General features: G+C 49.5%; 1 protein-coding gene across 18 annotated transcripts in view; it reads right to left on the bottom strand.

Annotated features, from left to right (window-relative positions):
* The window catches only part of ABLIM1 (actin binding LIM protein 1), a 462,151-nt gene that overhangs the window by 256,076 nt on the left and 180,855 nt on the right, over nt 1–25,220 (bottom strand). For 14 of the 18 annotated variants that reach the window (XM_073684654.1, XM_073684643.1, XM_073684648.1 and 11 more), the window contains exon 1: nt 7,677–7,794. The exons of 3 other annotated variants lie outside the window; for them this stretch is intronic. In XM_073684654.1, coding sequence (XP_073540755.1) covers nt 7,677–7,695 — 19 coding nt within the window. In that variant the 5' untranslated portion in view covers nt 7,696–7,794. Of the gene's footprint in view, nt 1–7,676; nt 7,795–25,220 lie in introns of those variants that run through there. One more of the 18 variants, XM_073684649.1, reaches the window with a different exon arrangement.

Genomic DNA, 25,220 nt, shown 5'->3' with positions numbered 1-25,220 from the left:
TGCATCAGATTTCTGAAATCTCATAGACTTTGCAGGCACTATAAAACGCAGCTAAAATTTGCATAAAAAAAAAAAACACAGCAAAAACGCAACATATGAACATAGCCTAAGAGTTCAGTGGTAGCAATGAGTCCGGATCTAAATCCCATTGATCACCTGTGGAGAGATCTTACAGTTGCTGTTGGGAGAAGACGGATTCACATATGAGACCTGGAGACGATTGTAAGAAGAGTCCAAGATCCCAGCTGAGGAGGAAGAAGAGTCCAAGATCCCAGCTGAGGAGGAAGAAGAGTCCAAGATCCCAGCTGAGGAGGAAGAAGAGTCCAAGATCCCAGCTGAGGAGGAAGAAGAGTCCAAGATCCCAGCTGAGGAGGAAGAAGAGTCCAAGATCCCAGCTGAGGAGGAAGAAGAGTCCAAGATCCCAGCTGAGGAGGAAGAAGAGTCCAAGATCCCAGCTGAGGAGGAAGAAGAGTCCAAGATCCCAGCTGAGGAGGAAGAAGAGTCCAAGATCCCAGCTGAGGAGGAAGAAGAGTCCAAGATCCCAGCTGAGGAGGAAGAAGAGTCCAAGATCCCAGCTGAGGAGGAAGAAGAGTCCAAGATCCCAGCTGAGGAGGAAGAAGAGTCCAAGATCCCAGCTGAGGAGGAAGAAGAGTCCAAGATCCCAGCTGAGGAGGAAGAAGAGTCCAAGATCCCAGCTGAGGAGGAAGAAGCTGATGGTTATAGGAAGAGACTGATCACAGGTATTTATTCCAAAGGGTGCAACCAAATATTAAGGAGGGGGACAACAATCGTGTCCGGCACAGTTTTTGGGGTTTTGAAGAAATAAACCTGTGTATAACAAAACATGTGTAAGTGCAGTAATGTTCTGGGAGAAATACTTCATTTTCTGGAACAATTTCAAGGGTGCCAATACTTTCGGCCATGACTGTATACCTCAATATCTGGTGAGTAGGAATTCTCCAAACTGACACTATTTCTTAAAGCGGTACCTCCCTGCTCCTTGGAGGTAGAAGGGTTGGAGTTTCTATCATCTCCCCTTGTCGAGTTATTATCAAACAGTGTAATTTTGGTTTTCAGCTTCTTTAGTCCAGCACAGTGGCATACCGCCAATGGCAGCAGGCTACGCCACTGCTACGGGGCCCGTGAGCCGGGAGGGCCCCGAAGCAGCGGGAGAACAAGTAGGATAGGTGAGTATTGGGGGGGGGGGAGCGGTGGTGCTGCTGCAGCTACCACTTGTGCCTGCTGCTAAAGGGACATGAATATTCACTCTTCTCCACTCGCATGGGCGTGGAGAAGAGGGGATATTCATTCTCTTTAGTAGCGGGCACGGAGGAGCGCTGACAGTGCCCGCTACTAAAGAGAAAGCATATTCACTCTTCTCCACGCCCATATTCCTAGTGTGGAGAGGAGTGAATATGCCGGCAGCAGCAGCTCACATCAGCATGGCAAACAGGACACAGCAGCGCTGGAGCAGAGGTGAGGAAGGAAGGTGAGTATAAGTGATTATTGTTTTATGTGATTGGGGAAGGGGGCCACACATACCAGGATTGGGGGATGAGGGGGGCCACGCATACCAGGATTGGGGGATGAGGGGGGCCACGCATACCAGGATTGGGGGATGAGAGGGGCCACGCATACCAGGATTGGGGGATGAGGGGGGCCACGCATACCAGGATTGGGGGATGAGGGGGGCCACGCATACCAGGATTGGGTGATGAGGGGCGTCACGCATACCAGGATTGGGGGATGAGGGGGGCGACGCATACCAGAATTGGGGGATGAGGTGGGCTACGCATACCAGGATTGAGGGATGAGGGGGGCCACGCATACCAGGATTGGGGGATGAGGTGGGCCACGCATACCAGGATTGGGGGATGAGAGGGGCCACGCATACCAGGATAGGGGGATGAGGGGGGCCACGCATACAAGGATTGGGGGGGTGAGGGGGCCACGCATACCAGGATTGGGAAGGATGAGGGGGCCACGCATATCAGGTTGGGGGGCATGAGGGAGCAATGTGTATCAGGATTGGGGAGGCCATGCGTACCAGGATTGGGTGATGAGGGGTGCCATACATGCCAGGATTGGGGAATAAGGGGTGCCATAAGTACCAGGATTGGGGAATAAGGGGTGCCATAAGTACCAGGATTGGGGATGAGGGGTGCCATAAGTACCAGGATGGGGAAATTTACCAGTAGCTGCTTCATTTCCCACCCTAGGCTTATACTTGAGGCAATAAGTTTTCCCAGTTTTCTGAGGTAAAATTAGGGTCCTCGGCTTATATTCGGGTCGGCTTATTTAAAATATACGGTATTTTAAAATCAGTGAGTACATGGTGCCCATAATACTGCAGGACTGTGGCGTGCATTATACTATATGGGGGCTGCATTTTACCCTATGGGGTGTGTAATATACTGTATGGAGGTATATGGGGAGTGCATTATATTCGATGGAGGACCATGGGAAGTTCATTATACTATATGGAGGATTATGGGGGGCCATTATAATATTTTGAGGTTTATGTGGGGGGCAATAATACGATGTGAAGGTTTGTGTGGGGCCATTATACTGTATGGAGGGCTAGTGAGGGCCATTATACAGTGTGAAGGTTTGTGCGGGGTCCTTCATACTGTGTAGGGGCCATTATACAGTATGGAGGGCTGTGTGGGGGGGGTCACAGTTGGGGGATCACACTGTGTTAGGGTCACCATACTTTGCCTTGGGAGTTGAGGTGGGGTACAGTTGGGTCATGCATGTGGAGGAATTCACCATGGGGGTATCATACTGTGTTTGGGGGGGCACTTTTGTTGGCATCATACTTTATGGGGGCAGTGAAAGAGGAATCTAGGACTTCAGCAGGAGGTAAATTACTAAGTAAAAGCTGGAAAGTTGTGAGATCGGATCTTCTGTGACACAGACAAATATTTATTTAGTTTTTGTGGGAGAAGCCCAATTAGAGCGTCTGCTATGGGGCCCCGTGATTTCTATGTACGCCGCTGGTCCAGCATCTAATAATCCGGCGCCCCCTGCTCCAGCATCACACGTACACACACGTGACAGGAGCTTCTTCGTGTCGGTCTACCATCGGGTTACAGATAAATACCTGCAGCCGCCTGCGGCGGGGGTAGAAGGATGGACGGTGCGTGCAGCATTACAGCTTCCTCTTATCAGCCACTGGGGTGCAAGAAAAACTCACACAAGTTCATTGTCAGGGTTTATCAACAAGGAGCAAGGGCAAAGGTGAGACATGACAGCAGCAGCAGCAGCCGGAGCAGCGCACCCACTTCATAAACAGCGGCAATAATGCAGCAGGAATGTTATCACTACACACACTGATTCATCAATCACTCATCTGTCACTCTGCCCTACATAGATACCAGCGCCTGGCACCATCATTGGGCACCGACTGCTGGAAACTGCAAGACAGGGACATCGGGAAGCAACAATGTAACCTTCCATAGATGACAATGCAATCCCTGACAGACAACAATGTAACCTACAAAGGATCACGTTTCCCATGATAGATGACGATATAACCCTCCATGGAGCAGAATGTAACCAGATTATAGATGACAATGTAACCCCTAATACAGTCCTGCTCATCGTTATTGGCACCATGAAGTGTAAGTACATAATGTGGAATATCTCCTGAAAAAAATAATGAATCAAGTGAAGCAGTTTTTTTTGTATAGAGACTCGTGTTAAATACAAAAGAGCAAATGATGAACAATAATTTAAAACAAAAAACAATGGGAGGAAAAATAGAAAAGCCTGAAGCTGCTGTCACTGGTATCGGCGCCTTTACATTCATTTAGTATGGAAACATATTTTCACCCGCCTGTGGTAAATCACAAAAGAGATTCTCCTGTGATTAATTGTCGGTGCCCATGTGACATGAATTAGAAAATGGATGAGGACTTCAGTGTTTTAAAAAGCCACATGGTAGGTCCTGTTCCTTTGTCACAATGGTGAAGGCAAAGGAGCTGTCTGAGGACATCAGAACTGCTATTATTAGCAAACACAAGACTTCTAAGGGGTATAAGGCCATCTCCAAAGACCTTGGTATCCCAGTTCCAACAGTGCGCAATGTTATGAAGCAGTTTGCCAAGCATGGAACCGGCAAGAACCTCCCTGGACCTGGGGGAAAGAGGAAAATTGACAAGAGATGTCATCAAAGGTTGGTGCGAATCATGGAAGAAAACGCCACATCAAACATCCAAAGACCTGAGGACCAACCTGGAACAGTCTGGGGTCATGGTTTAAACAAGTACCTTATGCGGCACCCTAAACCAAGCAGTGCTTTATGGGCGAAGGCCAAGGAAGAAACCATTGCTGAAGAAAAGACATAAAAAGGAACGACTGATCTTTGCCAAAGAGTACCTTGACAAACCACAATCCTTCTGGGAAAATGTTCTGTGGACAGATAGTACAAAAATAGATCTTTTTTGGCAATGCAAAGCAACAGTATGTTTACTGACGGTGCAATGAAGTTTATAAGGAAAAGAACACCTTACCAACAGTTAAGCATGGTGGAGGATCCATAATGCTGTGGGGTTGCTTTGCTGCTTCTGGTACTGGAGGCCTTGACCGTATCACAGGAATCATGAAATCAGAGAATTATCAATAGATTTTAGAGCGAAATGTCCTGCCCACTGTAACAAAACTTGGTTTGAGTCAAAGATCATGGGTCCTCCAGCAAGACAATGACCCAAAGCACACATCCAAAAGTACACAGGAATGGTTTAAGAAGAAAAAATGGACTGTTTTAAAATGGCCAGCAATGAGTCCTGACCTCAATCCCATTGAAAATCTTTGGGGTGAGCTGAAATCTGCCATTGGGAAAAAGAACCCGGCAAACATTCAAGAGCTTGAAAAAACTGCAAAGGAAGAGTGGGAGGAAACTGCAGCTGAGAAGAGCAAGAAGCTAAGAAACGTTTGGAGACTGTCAGCAATGCCAAAGGGTGTGCAACCATGTATTAATTAGGGGGCAACCAAGTATTAATTAGGGGGCCTTTATTGATGCACATACTGTGTATTCTGTATCTTCTTTGAAATTGCAACATGGAAGTTGAAAAACAATGTTTTATTGTTGTATTACTTTGGACAACTAATTAAAAAATCCTGAGGATATAACTTTGGTACATTTCCATTTATCTCTGAAGATATTGTACAGTCTATGAAAAAAATGAAGGGGTGCCAATAATGGTGAGCAGCACTGTAGGTAACAATACAATACAATAAAATATATTTTTTATTTTTATAGCGACAATATATTCCACAGCTCTTTACAATTCACGTGTATAGACAATATCAGACATTACAGAGTAACACATAGTTCATATCATACCAAGAGGAGTGAGGGTCCTGCATGCGAGTTACAATCTATGAGGAAATAGTAGAAAAGATGACAACGTAACCCATGATAGATGACAACATGACCCCCCACTGAGCAGGATGTAACCCAATACATGACAATGTAACACATGAAAGATGAGAAAGTTACTCCTGGTAGATGACAGCGTACCCCACAGATACAAGTCTAAGCCCTAACAGATGACAATGTAACCCGCCATTGATGAGAATCTAGTATAGATGGCTATGGAGAATACAATATATGACAATATATCTGGTTAGATGGGAATGTAATCTACAATAGATGAGAAGGTAACTGGCATAACCTGAAACATGTGTGTCCTAATGCAAAATCTCCAGCAGGGCCCTCGACTATCGGAGGTATTTAATAGTGATAGGGCCCGAATGCAATTGCAACCCCCTGACAGATGAATATCTCCCCGCACCTACTAGATGATACTGTAAACCCTGATAAAGGACAGTGTACACTGCAGTAGATGTCAATGTAGCCCCCCAAAAATGACAATTTATGCCTTTAGACTGCAATGTAACCTACAATATATGAGGCTATAACCCCTAATAGATGACATTGTAACCTACAATAGATGACAATGATAAATGATAAACTAACAGCTAATAAATGACAACCACCAAAAGATAACAATGTAACCTCTGATAAAGGCAATGCAACCCCTCATAGATGAGAAAGTATCTTCCAAGAGATGACAATGTAAACCCACGACAGATGACAATGCCCCTCTAAGAAACGCCGACAGTCGCTTATTTGCGCCTGACACAAGGTCACCTGCTGCTATTTTTTCCCTTAGAAAACACTAAAGTTGCAGCTCGAATGTGGTTTTACGTCAACTCGTGAACGGCCATATGTCTCCAAGTGGCAGCGACCTAATGGGAAACTTGGCTTTGTTCGCATTGTAATAAATATTCTGAACTTCTGAAAAGCCTTTCTAATGAACGTTTCCATCTTGAGTTTTCTCATCTCTTATTAACTCTTTTCAGCTGTTTTTTTTATTCAATTATGGGAAAGCTGAGTGACAACCATTGCTGACGCCATCACAGCTGTCTCAGGGTTCCTGACCCCCTCGTCATAGCTGATGAATGGCCAGTCTACCTAGCCATGTACAAGGACCCCCTCTGATTTGCTGCATATTTATTTTGCCATTCTGAAGTTTACAAAACTCCTGAGAAACGCAAGACCATGAAAATAAATCATCTCACAAAGACTGTCAAGAGACTCGTGTCGATCAGACAGAGCTGCATTAATTCAAGATAAAATAACTAGTGGTAGGTGCAGACCTACAGAACAAAGGACTTGCTCTGCTGACACAGGGGCCACATTCCTGGGGCCACAGTCACCTATATTTACAGAGGAGGTTGTCAGAGTTTCCACTTTTCCGTCCCTGATGCTTTGTACTGGGAGAATTCCTGACATACAAGAAGAAGAAAACATTCCCCTCCAGAAGCTCCGGTGACACATGGAGGGTCCACACAACCCAGGGGCCCCAACACGTGTGAGCCCAGCTGCTGTAACGCGAGCATCTCCGCTATGTGCACCGCCATCCTTCATATCTACTCAGTCCTCACTGTATGACCACAAATAGGATGAAACAATGAGAAGAAACAGCATCAGTGTTCTATCTAAAGAGTCACAAACAATGTATCAATATTAGGAACGGTCGGTATATAGTGATCCAGTCTGCGGATATCAGTGTAAAAATCTACAGATTATTAAAATAAAATATTAGACCAAAGAATAAATTAACCAGAACAGCAAAAGTTTAACAAAACAGTAACTAATTACTGAGGACATAAAAAGTTAATAAAGACAGGTAAATTCTCTCGTAAAGCGCAGAGTCTTTAATACTGGATGATTTCTTACAGGTGGGCTGGCATAGGTGACCCCTAATCTGGAAGCTATCTGTACTCTGCTGAACTACAGTGATCAGTGGCTCTGTGGGGGTCTCACTTTCTTGCAGGGGTAACCTCAGCCCATTGGGGTTCTCACAACTGCGCGCGTCACTTCCTCAAACACAAAGAATCATCTGATAAATGTGAAGCAAACTTTCCGCTATAAAATGTTTTATAGTGACAGAAGACATTGGTTTTCTGGGAAAGCTGGGTGACAACCAATATGGCATAAATGAGAAGAGTTCCCAGGATTCATGTTAGAAATTGATCACTTATTGATGCTGTCAGCCCCCGGGTCCTGATATTCTCTGTGCTGGGAGGTTAGTGACTGTCAGCTTATGGTCAGGCTCTCACCGGTGACTTTCCTCACAATGTGCCAAGTGATCTGTGATAATTACCTGTTTCGTCTTTCACCATGACGGCAGCCTCTTGGCCTGGACAGGAGGGTCTTCTCTGGTCGGAGCCCGGAGCCCAATGATCGCTGCTGCTCTGCTGCCGAACTCTGCTCTGTGCTGCAGCAGCTGCTGCCGGGGACACATGGAGCATTCCAGAGTCTGCTGCCTCCACCTAGCGCTGGCATTCCACCGCTGCTGCCAAACACAGAGGCCAAACTCCAACCTGCACCTCACACACCTTCCCCTCTACAAATACACTGCTCAAAAAATAAAGGGAACAGTGAAATCCCCCCTCCTAGATCTGAATGGATGAAATCTTCTCATTGAATACTTTGTTCTGTAGAAAGCTGAATGTGCTGACAACAAAATCACACAAAAATCATCAATGGAAATCACATTTATTAACCAATGGAGGCCTGGATGTGGAGTCACCCCCAAAATTAAAGTGGAAAAACACACTACAGGCTGATCCAACTGTGATGAAATGTCCTTAAAACAAGTCAAAATGAGGCTCAGTATTGTTTGTGGCCTCCATGTGCCTGTATGACCTCCCTACAACGCCTGGGCATGCTCCTGATGAGGCTGAGTATTGTGTGCGGCCTCCACGTGCCTGTATGACCTCCCTACAACGCCTGGGCATGCTCCTGATGAGGCTGAGTATTGTGTGTGGCCTCCACGTGCCTGTATGACCTCCCTACAACGCCTGGGCATGCTCCTGATGAGGCTGAGTATTGTGTGTGGCCTCCACGTGCCTGTATGACCTCCCTACAACGCCTGGGCATGCTCCTGATGAGGCTGAGTATTGTGTGTGGCCTCCACGTGCCGGTATGACCTCCCTACAACGCCTGGGCATGCTCCTGATGAGGCTGAGTATTGTGTGTGGCCTCCACGTGCCTGTATGACCTCCCTACAATGCCTGGGCATGCTCCTGATGAGGCTGAGTATTGTGTGTGGCCTCCACGTGCCGGTATGACCTCCCTACAATGCCTGGGCATGCTCCTGATGAGGCTGAGTATTGTGTGTGGCCTCCACGTGCCGGTATGACCTCCCTACAATGCCTGGGCATGCTCCTGATGAGGTTGAGTATTGTGTGTGGCCTCCACGTGCCTGTATGACCTCCCTACAACGCCTGGGCATGCTCCTGATGAGGCTGAGTATTGTGTATGGCCTCCACGTGCCTGTGTGACCTCCCTACAACGCCTGGGCATGCTCCTGATGAGGCTGAGTATTGTGTGTGGCCTCCACGTGCCTGTATGACCTCCCTACAACGCCTGGGCATGCTCCTGATGAGGCTGAGTATTGTGTGTGGCCTCCACGTGCCGGTATGACCTCCCTACAACGCCTGGGCATGCTCCTGATGAGGCTGAGTATTGTGTGTGGCCTCCACGTGCCTGTATGACCTCCCTACAATGCCTGGGCATGCTCCTGATGAGGCTGAGTATTGTGTGTGGCCTCCACGTGCCTGTATGACCTCCCTACAATGCCTGGGCATGCTCCTGATGAGGCTGAGTATTGTGTGTGGCCTCCACGTGCTTGTATGACCTCCCTACAACGCCTGGGCATGCTCCTGATGAGGCTGAGTGTTGTGTGTGGCCTCCACGTGCCTGTATGACCTCCCTACAACGCCTGGGCATGCTCCTGATGAGGCTCAGTATTGTGTGTGGCCTCCACGTGCCTGTATGACCTCCCTACAACGCCTGGGCATGCTCCTGATGAGGCTGAGTATTGTGTGTGGCCTCCACGTGCCTGTATGACCTCCCTACAACGCCTGGGCATGCTCCTGATGAGACTGAGTATTGTGTGTGGCCTCCACGTGCCTGTATGACCTCCCTACAACGCCTGGGCATGCTCCTGATGAGGCTGAGTATTGTGTGTGGCCTCCACGTGCCTGTATGACCTCCCTACAACGCCTGGGCATGCTCCTGATGAGGCTGAGTATTGTGTGTGGCCTCCACGTGCCTGTATGACCTCCCTACAACGCCTGGGCATGCTCCTGATGAGGCTGAGTATTGTGTGTGGCCTCCACGTGCCTGTATGACCTCCCTACAACGCCTGGGCATGCTCCTGATGAGGCTCAGTATTGTGTGTGGCCTCCACGTGCCTGTATGACTCCCTACAACACCTGGGCATGCTCCTGATGAGGCTGAGTATTGTGTGCGGCCTCCACGTGCCTGTATGATCTCCCTACAACGCCTGGGCATGCTCCTGATGAGGCTGAGTATTGTGTGTGGCCTCCACGTGCCTGTATGACCTCCCTACAACGCCTGGGCATGCTCCTGATGAGGCTCAGTATTGTGTGTGGCCTCCACGTGCCTGTATGACCTCCCTACAACGCCTGGGCATGCTCCTGATGAGGCTGAGTATTGTGTGTGGCCTCCACGTGCCTGTATGACCTCCCATACAACGCCTGGGCATGCTCCTGATGAGGCTCAGTATTGTGTGTGGCCTCCACATGCCTGTATGACCTCCCTACAACACCTGGGCATGCTCTGATGAGGCTCAGTATTGTGTGTGGCCTCCACGTGCCTGTATGACCCCTACAACGCCTGGGCATGCTCCTGATGAGGCTGAGTATTGTGTGTGGCCTCCACGTGCCTGTATGACCTCCCTACAACGCCTGGGCATGCTCCTGATGAGGCTGAGTATTGTGTGTGGCCTCCACGTGCCTGTATGACCTCCCTACAACGCCCGGGCATGCTCCTGATGAGGCTGAGTATTGTGTGTGGCCTCCACGTGCCTGTATGGCCTCCCTACAACGCCTGGGCATGCCCCTGATGAGGCTGAGTATTGTGTGTGGCCTCCACGTGCCTGTATGACCTCCCTACAACGCCTGGGCATGCTCCTGATGAGGCTGAGTATTGTGTGTGGCCTCCACATGCCTGTATGACCTCCATACAACGCCTGGGCATGCTCCTGATGAGGCTGAGTATTGTGTGTGGCCTCCACGTGCCTGTATGACCTCCCTACAACCCTGGGCATGCTCCTGATGAGGCTCAGTATTGTGTGTGGCCTCCACGTGCCTGTATGACCTCCCTACAACGCCTGGGCATGCATCCTGATGAGGCTGAGTATTGTGTGTGGCCTCCACGTGCCTGTATGACCTCCCTACAACGCCTGGGCATGCTCCTGATGAGGCTGAGTATTGTGTGTGGCCTCCACGTGCCTGTATGACCTCCCTACAACGCCTGGGCATGCTCCTGATGAGGCTGAGTATTGTGTGCGGCCTCCATGTGCCTGTATGGCCTCCCTACAACGCCTGGGCATGCTCATGATGAGGCTGAGTATTGTGTGTGGCCTCCACGTGCCTGTATGACCTTCCTACAACGCCTGGGCATGCTCCTGATGAGGCTGAGTATTGTGTGTGGCCTCCACGTGCCTGTATGACCTCCCTACAATGCCTGGGCATGCTCCTGATGAGGCTGAGTATTGTGTGTGGCCTCCACGTGCCTGTGTGACCTCCCTACAACGCCTGGGCATGCTCCTGATGAGGCTGAGTATTGTGTGTGGCCTCCACGTGTCTGTATGACCTCCCTACAACGCCTGGGCATGCTCCTGATGAGGCTGAGTATTGTGTGTGGCCTCCACGTTTCTGTATGACCTCCCTACAACGCCTGGGCATGCTCCTGATGAGGCTGAGTATTGTGTGTGGCCTCCACGTGCCTGTATGACCTCCCTACAACGCCTGGGCATGCTCCTGATGATGTTGAGTATTGTGTGTGGACTCCACGTGCCTGTATGACCTCCCTACAACGCCTGGGCATGCTCCTGATGAGGCTCAGTATTGTGTGTGGCCTCCACGTGCTGTATGACCTCCCTACAACGCCTGGGCATGCTCCTGATGAGGCTGAGTATTGTGTGTGGCCTCCACGTGCCTGTATGACCTCCCTACAACGCCTGGGCATGCTCCTGATGAGGACTGAGTATTGTGTGTGGCCTCCACGTGCCTGTATGACCTCCCTACAACGCCTGGGCATGCTCCTGATGAGGCTGAGTATTGTGTGTGGCCTCCACGTGCCTGTATGACCTCCCTACAACGCCTGGGCATGCTCCTGATGAGGCTGAGTATTGTGTGTGGCCTCCACGTGCCTGTATGACCTCCCTACAACGCCTGGGCATGCTCCTGATGAGGCTGAGTATTGTGTGTGGCCTCCACGTGCCTGTATGACCTCCCTACAACGCCTGGGCATGCTCCTGATGAGGCTGAGTATTGTGTGTGGCCTCCACGTGCCTGTATGACCTCCCTACAACGCCTGGGCATGCTCCTGAGTGAGGCTGAGTATTGTGTGTGGCCTCCACGTGCCTGTATGACCTCCCTACAACGCCTGGGCATGCTCCTGATGAGGCTGAGTATTGTGTGTGGCCTCCACGTGCCTGTATGACCTCCCTACAACGCCTGGGTCATGCTCCTGATGAGGCTGAGTATTGGTGTGTGGCCTCCACGTGCCTGTATGACCCTACAACGCCTGGGCATGCTCCTGATGAGGCTGAGTATTGTGTGTGGCCTCCACGTGCCTGTATGACCTCCCTACAACGCCTGGGCATGCTCCTGATGAGGCTCAGTATTGTGTGTGGCCTCCACGTGCCTGTATGACCTCCCTACAACACCTGGGCATGCTCCTGATGAGGCTCAGTATTGTGTGTGGCCTCCACGTGCCTGTATGACCTCCCTACAACGCCTGGGCATGCTCCTGATGAGGCTGAGTATTGTGTGTGGCCTCCACGTGCCTGTATGACCTCCCTACAACGCCTGGGCATGCTCCTGATGAGGCTGAGTATTGTGTGTGGCCTCCACGTGCCTGTACGACCTCCCTACAACGCCCGGGCATGCTCCTGATGAGGCTGAGTATTGTGTGTGGCCTCCACGTGCCTGTATGGCCTCCCTACAACGCCTGGGCATGCCCCTGATGAGGCTGAGTATTGTGTGTGGCCTCCACGTGCCTGTATGACCTCCCTACAACGCCTGGGCATGCTCCTGATGAGGATAAGTATTGTGTGTGGCCTCCACATGCCTGTATGACCTCCATACAACGCCTGGGCATGCTCCTGATGAGGCTGAGTATTGTGTGTGGCCTCCACGTGCCTGTATGACCTCCCTACAACGCCTGGGCATGCTCCTGATGAGGCTCAGTATTGTGTGTGGCCTCCACGTGCCTGTATGACCTCCCTACAACGCCTGGGCATGCTCCTGATGAGGCTGAGTATTGTGTGTGGCCTCCACGTGCCTGTATGACCTCCCTACAACGCCTGGGCATGCTCCTGATGAGGCTGAGTATTGTGTGTGGCCTCCACGTGCCTGTATGGCCTCCCTACAACGCCTGGGCATGCTCCTGATGAGGCTGAGTATTGTGTGTGGCCTCCACGTGCCTGTATGACCTTCCTACAACGCCTGGGCATGCTCCTGATGAGGCTGAGTATTGTGTGTGGCCTCCACGTGCCTGTATGACCTCCCTACAATGCCTGGGCATGCTCCTGATGAGGCTGAGTATTGTGTGTGGCCTCCACGTGCCTGTGTGACCTCCCTACAACGCCTGGGCATGCTCCTGATGAGGCTGAGTATTGTGTGTGGCCTCCACGTGCCTGTATGACCTCCCTACAACGCCTGGACATGCTCCTGATGAGGCTGAGTATTGTGTGTGGCCTCCACGTGCCTGTATGACCTCCCTACAACACCTGGGCATGCTCCTGATGAGGTTGAGTATTGTGTGTGGCCTCCACGTGCCTGTATGACCTCCCTACAACACCTGGGCATGCTCCTGATGAGGCTCAGTATTGTGTGTGGCCTCCACGTGCCTGTATGACCTCCCTACAACGCCTGGGCATGCTCCTGATGAGGCTGAGTATTGTGTGTGGCCTCCACGTGCCTGTATGACCTCCCTACAACGCCTGGGCATGCTCCTGATGAGGCTCAGTATTGTGTGTGGCCTCCACGTGCCTGTATGACCTCCCTACAACGCCTGGGCATGCTCCTGATGAAGTTGAGTATTGTGTGTGGACTCCACGTGCCTGTATGACCTCCCTACAACGCCTGGGCATGCTCCTGATTAAGCTGAGTATTGTGTGTGGACTCCACGTGCCTGTATGACCTCCCTACAACGCCTGGGCATGCTCCTGATGAGGCTGAGTATTGTGTGTGGCCTCCACGTGCCTGTATGACCTCCCTACAACGCCTGGGCATGCTCCTGATGAGGCTGAGTATTGTGTGTGGCCTCCACGTGCCTGTATGACCTCCCTACAACGCCTGGGCATGCTCCTGATGAGGCTGAGTATTGTGTGTGGCCTCCACGTGCCTGTATGACCTCCCTACAACGCCTGGGCATGCTCCTGATGAGGCTGAGTATTGTGTGTGGCCTCCACGTGCCTGTATGACCTCCCTACAACGCCTGGGCATGCTCCTGATGAGGCTGAGTATTGTGTGTGGCCTCCACGTGCCTGTATGACCTCCCTACAACGCCTGGGCATGCTCCTGATGAGGCTGAGTATTGTGTGTGGCCTCCACGTGCCTGTATGACCTCCCTACAACGCCTGGGCATGCTCCTGATGAGGCTCAGTATTGTGTGTGGCCTCCACGTGCCTGTATGACCTCCCTACAACGCCTGGGCATGCTCCTGATGAGGCTGAGTATTGTGTGTGGCCTCCACGTGCCTGTATGACCTCCCTACAACGCCTGGGCATGCTCCTGATGAGTCTCAGTATTGTGTGTGGCCTCCACGTGCCTGTATGACCTCCCTACAACGCCTGGGCATGCTCCTGATGAGGCTGAGTATTGTGTGTGGCCTCCACGTACCTGTATGACCTCCCTACAACGCCTGGGCATGCTCCTGATGAGGCTGAGTATTGTGTGTGGCCTCCACGTGTCTGTATGACCTCCCTACAACGCCTGGGCATGCTCCTGATGAGGCTCAGTATTGTGTGTGGCCTCCACGTGCCTGTATGACCTCCCTACAACGCCTGGGCATGCTCCTGATGAGGCTCAGTATTGTGTGTGGCCTCCACGTGCCTTTATGACCTCCCTACAACGCCTGGGCATGCTCCTGATGAGGTTGCGGATGGTCTCCTGTGGGATCTCCTCCCAGACCTGGACTAAAGCATCCGCCAACTCCTGGATAGTCTGTGGTGCAACGTGACGTTGGTGGATGGAGCGAGACATGATGTCCCAGATGTGCTCAATCGGATTCAGGTCTGGGGAACGGGCGGCCAGTCCATAGCTTCAATGCCTTCATCTTGCAGGAACTGCTGACACACTCCAGCCACATGAGGTCTGGCATTGTCCTGCATTAGGAGGAACCCAGGGCCAACCGCACCAGCATATGGTCTCACAAGGGGTCTGAGGAGCTCATCTTGGTACCTAATGGCAGTCAGGCTATCTCTGGCGAGCACATGGAGGGCTGTGCGGCCCACCAAAGAAATGCCACCCCACGCCATTACTGACCCACTGCCAAACCGGTCATGCTGAAGGATGTTGCAGGCAGCAGATCGCTCTCCACGGCGTCTCCAGACTCTGTCACGTCTGTCACATGTGCTCAGTGTGAACCTGCTTTCATCTGTGAAGAGCACAGGGCACCAGTGGCGACTTTGCCAATCCTGGTGTTCTGTGGCAAATGCCAAGCGTCCTGCATGGTGTTGGGCTGTGAGCACAACCCCCATCTGTGGCCGTCGGGCACTAATACCACCCTCATGGAGTCGGTTTCTAACCGTTTGTGCAGACACATGCACATTTGTGGCCTGCTGGAGGTCATTTTGCAGGGCTCTGGCAGTGCTCCTCCTGTTCGTCCTTGCACAAAGGCAGAGGTAGCGGTCCTGCTGCTGGGTTGTTGCCCTCCTACGGTCCCCTCCACGTCTCCTGGTGTACTGGCCTGTCTCCTGGTAGCGCCTCCAGCCTCTGGACACTACGCGGACAGACACAGCAAACCTTCTTGCCACAACTCGCATTGATGTGCCATCCTGGATGAGCTGCACTACCTGAGCAACTTCTGTGGGTTGTAGAGTCCGTCTCATGCTACCACGAGTATGAAAGCACAACCAACATTCAAAAGTGACCAAAACATCAGCCAGAAAGCATTGGTACTGAGATGTGGTCTGTGGTCCCCACCTGCAGAACCACTCCTTTATTGAGGGGGTCTTGATAATTTCCAATAATTTCCATCTATTGTCTATTCCATTTGCACAACAGCAGGTGAAATTGATTGTCAATCAGTGTTGCTTCCTAAGTGGACAGTTTGATTTCACAGAAGTTTCATTTACTTGAAGTTATAGTCTGTTTTTTTAAGTGTCCCCTTTATTTTTTTGAGCAGTGTATTTTACATCAGTATTTCTAAGCCAAAACCAGGAGTGGGTGAGTGAGAAACTCAGAAGTGGAGCACATGGTTCTGTTAAACTTTTCCTCTGATTGTTTCACTTCTGGCTTACAAATACTGATGTAAAATACTGAAGTGACCATACAGATACATTGTAACAATCACAGCAGGAAATGGGAATGTTCCACAGAGGTGCTCATCTTGGAATGAAACACTGTAACAAACCAGCTGCTTGAGAAGGATTGCATCGCCAGGTTTCTTGCCTCTGAAATTAAACAAACCTGCTTCTCTTATACTTTTCCTCCGATTGTTTCATTCCTGATTTTGGCTAACAAATACTGATGTAAAATACTGACCAAATACAGAATGTGTGAATGCTGCCTAAAATACAGAGGTGAACATACTGGTGCAGCCACAAAGGGTCCCAAACGTAAAGGGGTCACTTCCACCTCCAAAGCTGCAGGTAGATTCTGTCACAGACACAGGAGCATACTGATAGTGGGGCCGTAGCCAAAGGGGAACATATAGGTGAGCTACTGGACTGCAAGGGGACCATACACTTTTCTTGCACAGGGGTCTCTTCTGTGTCAACCCCTTAGGCCAGAGACACACGAGTGTATAACACATAGCATAGCACTCGGACCAGTGTTATTCTAGGGGGCGGCTCAGATCTGCGATTATTTTCTCATGCATCCTGTATACAGCATACTGCGACTGCATCTGAGAATTTAATCACACACACCCATACAAGTCTATGGGCGATTGTGAACCATCGGACAGCACTCGGATGTGATACAAGTGCAGTGCAATTACCGTGTATGTCGGCAACGGAGAAATTACTTTCTCTGTCTCCTCCGCACCTGTGCTGTGATTCTCTCATGCGAGAATATCGGAGCACAGTATAATAATGATACTCGGTTCCCGCTCGCTGCAGAGTTTCAGCCAAGTGTCATTAGCATCTCGCATCGGATGCTAAACACTAATGTGACCTCGGCCTAAAACACACAGTCCTGCACATTTCTCTCATATACCTGCAGTGGCACTTTCTCAACATATTAATAGAGGTGCATGCTATCAACAAATAAGATAATTCATTATTTGCATCGTGTGATAAAACTCCATCCTGACCTACGAATTCTTATAGATTTAGTTATTTATTTTACTCACTTATATAGCTCCATTAATTCTGCAGTGCTTTACAGACATTATCATGTCCCCATCGGGGCTCACAATCTACATTCCCTATCAGTCCTTGGAGTGTGGGAGGAAACCAGAGAACCTGGAGGAAACCCACACAAACATGGGGAGAACATACAAACTCCTTGTAGATAGTGTCCTTGGTGGGATTTGAACCCAGGACCCCAGCGCTGCAAGACTGCAGTGCTAACCACTGAGCCACTGTATATAGTGCTAACCACTGAGCCACCCTGCAGTGCTAACCACTGAGCCACAGTATATAGTGCTAACCACTGAGCCACCGTATATAGTGCTAACCACTGAGCCACCGTGCAATGCTAACCACTGAGCCACCGTGCAGTGCTAACCACTGAGCCACCGTGCAGTGCTAACCACTGAGCCACCATATATAGTGCTAATCACTGAGCCACCGTGCAGTGCTAACCACTGAGCCACTGTATATAGTGCTAACCACTGAGCCACCGTGCAGTGCTAACCACTGAGCCACCGTAAATAGTGCTAACCACTGAGCCACTGTATATAGTGCTAACCACTGAGCCACCGTGCTACCCGATGATGAAGGGTTCCTAACAATGTATCACTGTAGATCCAAGCTGTGAGCCTGGACAGAACTTGGATTTGTGGAGCTCACCGAGGATTGTCCAAATCAGCCAGGAATGTTTTTAGGATTTACTTAGAATTTGACAAGATTTACAACAGGTGTTCTAAGGGAGATCATCAAATCATGACCAAGAGCGAGACTGACACACAGTAACAATGATAGCAAAAGAGTCGGGACAGAAAAGGAAATGCAAGGTCAGAGAACACAAAGAGGGCATGGGATTGTTACGACCCAACATAAAAAGCGGAAAGAAATAACTCACATCGAAGACGTCAAAGATGTCAGGAAAACCTCTTAAAGATGACATTTCACCAGGTCAAAGTGGCCAGTTCTTGCTGTTTACCATGTATTTTATTAAAGCTGCTCTCCTAAGTAATCTTTATTATTTTTTTTAAATTCGCCATACGGTTCTACAGATACAGACCTTTTTATTTGCTAATTTTTCTAGTCTTTACGAAAAGGAATTCTGAGATGGCTGGGGGATTTTAAAATGGTAAAAAAGAAACTAAAAAAAACACATAACAACAATAAATGAAATGCAAAAACTGCCCACTTTTCACCTGGTAAAATCTCATCTTTAACTTGACAAAAGCAAAGAAAATACTCAAATACAGGTGCATCTCACTAAATTAGCATATCATCAAAAAGTTAATTTATTTCAGTTCTTCAAAATATAATAGATCCCTCTGTGTGTAATGACTCTATATAATAGATCCCTCTGTGTGTAATGACTCTATATAATAGATCCCTCTGTGTGTAATGACTCTATATAATAGATCCCTCTGCGTGTAATGACTCTATATAATAGATCCCTCTGTGTGTAATGACTCTATATAATAGATCCCTCTGCATGTAATGACTCTATATAATAGATCCCTGTGTGTAATGACTCTATATAATAGATCCCTCTGTGTGTAATGACTATATAATAGATCCCTCTGTGTGTAATGACTCTATATAATAGATCCCTCTGTGTGTAATGACTCTATATAATAGATCCCTCTGCGTGTAATGACTCTATATAATAGATCCCTCTGTGTGTAATGACTCTATATAATAGATCCCTCTGCATGTAATGACTCTATATAATAGATCCCTCTGTGTGTAATGACTCTATATAATAGATCCCTCTGTGTGTAATGACTCTATATAATAGATCACTCTGTGTGTAATGACTCTATATAATAGATCCCTCTGCATGTAATGACTCTATATAATAGATCCCTGTGTGTAATGACTCTATATAATAGATCCCTCTGTGTGTAATGACTATATAATAGATCCCTCTGTGTGTAATGACTCTATATAATAGATCCCTCTGTGTGTAATGACTCTATATAATAGATCCCTCTGCGTGTAATGACTCTATATAATAGATCCCTCTGTGTGTAATGACTCTATATAATAGATCCCTCTGCATGTAATGACTCTATACAATAGATCCCTCTGTGTGTAATGACTCTATATAATAGATCCCTCTGTGTGTAATGACTCTATATAATAGATCACTCTGCGTGTAATGACTCTATATAATAGATCCCTCTGTGTGTAATGACTCTATATAATAGATCTCTCTGTGTGTAATGACTCTATATCAGAGGTCCCCAACCGCCGGTCCGCGGACCAGGACCGGGCTGTTGGGGTTTTTCAGCCGGTCCGCGGGGAGAGGGGGCTCCTCCAGCCTCCAGCAGGGCCGCCATCAGGGCATGACTGCCCTGACTCCAGTATGGGGCCCGGCCGGTAGGAGCCCCCCTCTTGTGCGTCTCTCTCCTCATGGGGCCCCCGGCCCCATGCTAAGCGCCAGGTCCGGGACATCTTAGCGCTGCGCTGCTGCGGCAGCACCTTCATGATTCCCCTGACTTCCGGTCATGTGACGGCGCCGTCACATGGCCGGAAGTCAGGAGAACCTGGTGTCAGCGATTTGGACGAGCGCCAGGATTCTGCAGGGATCGCATGGGGGTAAGTATAACAAGTTTTATTTTTTTTTAAATACAATTAACTAGGAGTGGGGGGAATGGGAGATGCACATGGGGGGAGGGGAGAGATGAGAGATGCACATGGGGGAGGGGAGAGATGAGAGATCCACATGGGGGGGAGGGGAGAGATGAGAGATGCACATGGGGGAGGGGAGAGATGAGAGATCCACATGGGGGGGAGGGGAGAGATGAGAGATGCACATGGGGGAGGGGAGAGATGAGAGATCCACATGGGGGGGGAGGGGAGAGATGAGAGATGCACATGGGGGGGAGGGGAGAGATGAGAGATGCACATGGGGGGGAGGGGAGAGATGAGAGATGCACATGGGGGAGGGGAGAGATGAGAGATCCACATGGGGGGGAGGGGAGAGATGAGAGATGCACATGGGGGAGGGGAGAGATGAGAGATCCACATGGGGGGAGGGGAGAGATGAGAGATGCACATGGGGGGAGGGGAGAGATGAGAGATGCACATGGGGGGAGGGGAGAGATGAGAGATGCACATGGGAGGGAGGGGAGAGATGAGAGATGCACGGGGGGGTGAGAGATGCACGGGGGGGTGAGAGATGCACGGGGGGGATGAGAGATGCACGGGGGGGATGAGAGATGCACGGGGGGGATGAGAGATGCACGGGGGGGTGAGAGATGCACGGGGGGTGAGAGATGCACGGGGGGGTGAGAGATGCACGGGGGGGTGAGAGATGCACGGGGGGTGAGAGATGCACGGGGGGGATGAGAGATGCACGGGGGGGATGAGAGATGCACGGGGGGGATGAGAGATGCACGGGGGGGTGAGAGATGCACGGGGGGGATGAGAGATGCACGGGGGGTGGATGAGAGATGCACGGGGGGTGGATGAGAGATGCACGGGGGGTGGATGAGAGATGCACGGGGGGGTGAGAGATGCACGGGGGGGATGAGAGATGCACGGGGGGATGAGAGATGCACGGGGGGGTGAGAGATGCACGGAGGGGGATGAGAGATGCACGGGGGGGTGAGAGATGCACGGAGGGGGATGAGAGATGCACGGGGGGGTGAGAGATGCACGGAGGGGGATGAGAGATGCACGGGGGGTGGATGAGAGATGCACGAGGGGTGGATGAGAGATGCACGGGGGGTGGATGAGAGATGCACGGAGGGGATGAGAGATGCACGGAGGGGATGAGAGATGCACGGGGGGTGGATGAGAGATGCACGGGGGGGATGAGAGATGCACGGGGGGTGGATGAGAGATGCACGGGGGGGATGAGAGATGCACGGGGGGTGGATGAGAGATGCACGGGGGGTGAGAGATGCACGGAGGGGGATGAGAGATGCACGGAGGGGGATGAGAGATGCACGGGGGGTGGATGAGAGATGCACGGGGGTGGATGAGAGATGCACGGAGGGGGATGAGAGATGCACGGAGGGGATGAGAGATGCACGGGGGGGTGAGAGATGCACGGGGGTGGATGAGAGATGCACGGGGGGTGGATGAGAGATGCACGGGGGGTGGATGAGAGATGCACGGGGGGTGGATGAGAGATGCACGGGGGGTGGATGAGAGATGCACGGGGGGGTGAGAGATGCACGGGGGGTGGATGAGAGATGCACGGAGGGGGATGAGAGATGCACGGAGGGGGATGAGAGATGCACGGGGGGTGGATGAGAGATGCACGGGGGGATGAGAGATGCACGGAGGGGGATGAGAGATGCACGGGGGGGTGAGAGATGCACGGGGGGGATGAGAGATGCACGGGGGGATGAGAGATGCACGGGGGGGTGAGAGATGCACGGGGGGATGAGAGATGCACGGGGGGGTGAGAGATGCACGGGGGGGGTGAGAGATGCACGGGGGGATGAGAGTTGCACGGGGGGGTGAGAGATGCACGGGGGGGGTGAGAGATGCACATGGGGAGGTTATGTTTACATAACTTTGTTGCCTTATGAAGGGCGGGGGGGGCCCCAAAAAATTTCTTGCACAGGGGCCCACTACAGTCTGTGTCCGCCCCTGGGATGAAGTAAATGCAGCTGAACAGCAGCTGTCAGGACAGCTGCCCTGTCCTGCTGCAGGGCGTGATGGGGCCTCAGTGATGCGGCTCCTGGCACAGCACATTATGTGGGGCTCCTGGCATAGCTCCTGGCGGGGACCTGGTCTACACTATATGATAAGTATGCACTAAACTCCAAATCCCTCCATTACCCCGCCCCCATATGACCAAAGCCCCGCCCACCCCACCCCCTCCTTGCTGGGCCATGGAAAAATGATCTTGCTTCAAGCCGGTCCCTGGTGCAAAAAAGGTTGGGGACCACTGCTCTATATAATAGATCCCTCTGCGTGTAATGACTCTATATAATAGATCCCTCTGCGTGTAATGACTCTATATAATAGATCCCTCTGCGTGTAATGACTCTATATAATAGATCACTCTGTGTGTAATGACTCTATATAATAGATCCCTCTGTGTGTAATGACTCTACATAATAGATCCCTCTGTGTGTAATGACTCTATATAATAGATCACTCTGTGTGTAATGACTCTATATAATAGATCGCTCTGCGTGTAATGACTCTATATAATAGATCCCTCTGCGTGTAATGACACTATATAATAGATCCCTCTGCGTGTAATGACTCTACATAATAGATCCCTCTGTGTGTAATGACTCTATATAATAGATCACTCTGTGTGTAATGACTCTATATAATAGATCACTCTGTGTGTAATGACTCCATATAATAGATCCCTCTGTGTGTAATGACTCTATATAATAGATCAGTCTGTGTGTAATGAATCTATATAATAGATCAGTCTGTGTGTAATGACTCTATATAATAGATCCCTCTGTGTGTAATGACTCTATATAATAGATCCCTCTGCGTGTAATGACTCTATATAATAGATCCCTCTGCGTGTAATGACTCTATATAATAGATCCATCTGTGTGTAATGACTCTATATAATAGATCAGTCTGTGTGTAATGACTCTATATAATAGATCCCTCTGTGTGTAATGACTCTATATAATAGATCCCTGTGTGTAATGACTCTATATAATAGATCCCTCTGCGTGTAATGACTCTATATAATAGATCCCTGTGTGTAATGACTCTATATAATAGATCCCTCTGCGTGTAATGACTCTATATAATAGATCCCTGTGTGTAATGACTCTATATAATAGATCCCTCTGCGTGTAATGACTCTATATAATAGATCCCTGTGTGTAATGACTCTATATAATAGATCCCTCTGCGTGTAATGACTCTATATAATAGATCCATCTGTGTGTAATGACTCTATATAATAGATCAGTCTGTGTGTAATGACTCTATATAATAGATCCCTCTGTGTGTAATGACTCTATATAATAGATCCCTGTGTGTAATGACTCTATATAATAGATCCCTCTGCGTGTAATGACTCTATATAATAGATCCCTGTGTGTAATGACTCTATATAATAGATCCCTCTGCATGTAATGACTCTATATAATAGATCCCTGTGTGTAATGACTCTATATAATAGATCCCTCTGTGTGTAATGACTATATAATAGATCCCTCTGTGTGTAATGACTCTATATAATAGATCACTCTGTGTGTAATGGCTCTATATAATAGATCCCTCTGTGTGTAATGACTCTATATAATAGATCCCTCTGTGTGTAATGACTCTATATAATAGATCCCTCTGCGTGTAATGACTCTATATAATAGATCCCTCTGCGTGTAATGACTCTATATAATAGATCCCTCTGCGTGTAATGGCTCTATATAATAGATCCCTCTGCGTGTAATGACTCTATATAATAGATCCCTCTGCGTGTAATGACTCTATATAATAGATCCCTCTGCGTGTAATGACTCTATATAATAGATCCCTCTGCGTGTAATGACTCTATATAATAGATCCCTCTGCGTGTAATGACTCTATATAATAGATCCCTCTGCGTGTAATGACTCTATATAATAGATCCCTCTGCGTGTAATGACTCTATATAATAGATCCCTCTGCGTGTGACTCTATATAATAGATCGCTCTGCGTGTAATGACTCTATATAATAGATCCCTCTGCGTGCAATGGCTCTATATAATAGATCCCTCTGCGTGTAATGACTCTATATAATAGATCCCTCTGTGTGTAATGACTCTATATAATAGATCCCTCTGTGTGTAATGACTCTATATAATATATGAGTTTCACTTTTTGTATTGAAGAATGGAAATCAATTAACTTTTTGATGATATTCTAATTTAGTGAGATGCACCTGTACATATTCTTATCCATAGGAGCAGTACAAGACCACGGCCCCACTATCAGTATTTGGTCAGTATTCGGTCAGTATTTTTTCTCAGGAGTGGGTGATAAATGCAGAATTGGTGACTTGTTTCTATTCTACCTTTTCTCTGATTGTTCCTCACCTGGTTTTGGCTCCAACTCCTGAGAAAAAATACTGACAGAATACTGACCAAATACTGACCAGATACTGATAGTGGGGTCATGGCCTTATCTGTATATATAATCGTCTTATCCCGTCTGTCTGTCTGTCTGTCCAGGAAATCCCACGTCGCTGACTGGTCCGGCCGCGGCCAATCAGTGACGCGGGATTTCAGAAAAAGATGGCTGCCGTTAGTGGCTCATCTGGCGGACGGAGGTCAGCGGCGATGCAGCGGGGAGATGAGCGGCGCTAGCAGACCTCCATGCGGCTAACGTCGGGAGATCAGCGGCTTGGCCCGCTGATCTCCGGACGGCGAGTGTGAACGGAGGACCGGGGAGCGGCGCCGCCGGTCGGGATGCTTCTGCTGCGAGCAGTCGCTCATCTCCCGGCAGCAGAAGAAGCCGCACAGGCAGCGCCGCTACCTGGCCCTCACTAATACGGAGGCGCACAAGCAGCGCCGCACCCGGGCCCACACTAATGCGACGCTGATTGGTCGCGGTCGCCGGCCGTGACCAATCAGCATTATTGGCGCCACATTTAAACCCCGCTCTGCTGATTGGTTGCGGTCCCTACTAATCAGCGATTTTGACGGCAAATTGAAACACGCTCTCCAGTCCTCACAAACACGGTTCGCTGATTGGTCGCGGCCACCGCCCGAGACCAATCACCGATATTGCCGCCAAATTTAAACACCGCTTTGCTGATTGGTCGAGGTCGCCGGCCGTGAAAAATCAGCATTATTGGCGCCACATTTAAGCCCCGCTCTGCTGATCGGTCGCAGTGGCCGGCCACGACCAATCAGTGATTTTAGCGCCAAATTTAAACACCGCTCTGCTAATTGCGCCCGGTCGGCCGCATACCTATTCTAGAATACCCGATGCGTTAGAATCGGGCCACCATCTAGTTGTAAGTATATTATTGTACATAGGGGGCAGTATTATAGTAGTTATATTCTTGTACATATGGGGCAGTATTATAGTAGTTATATTCTTGTACATAGGGGGCAGTATTATAGTAGTTATAGTCTTGTACATATGGGGCAGTATTATAGTAGTTA

This window comes from Phyllobates terribilis, unplaced genomic scaffold (genome assembly GCF_046119375.1).
Source record: "Phyllobates terribilis strain yellow unplaced genomic scaffold, ASM4611937v1 Scaffold_5__5_contigs__length_657084704, whole genome shotgun sequence".
NCBI classification, from domain to species: domain Eukaryota; kingdom Metazoa; phylum Chordata; class Amphibia; order Anura; family Dendrobatidae; genus Phyllobates; species Phyllobates terribilis.
The sequence above is the reverse complement of the archived record's forward strand: the minus strand, read 5'-3'. Positions and strand labels throughout refer to the sequence as shown.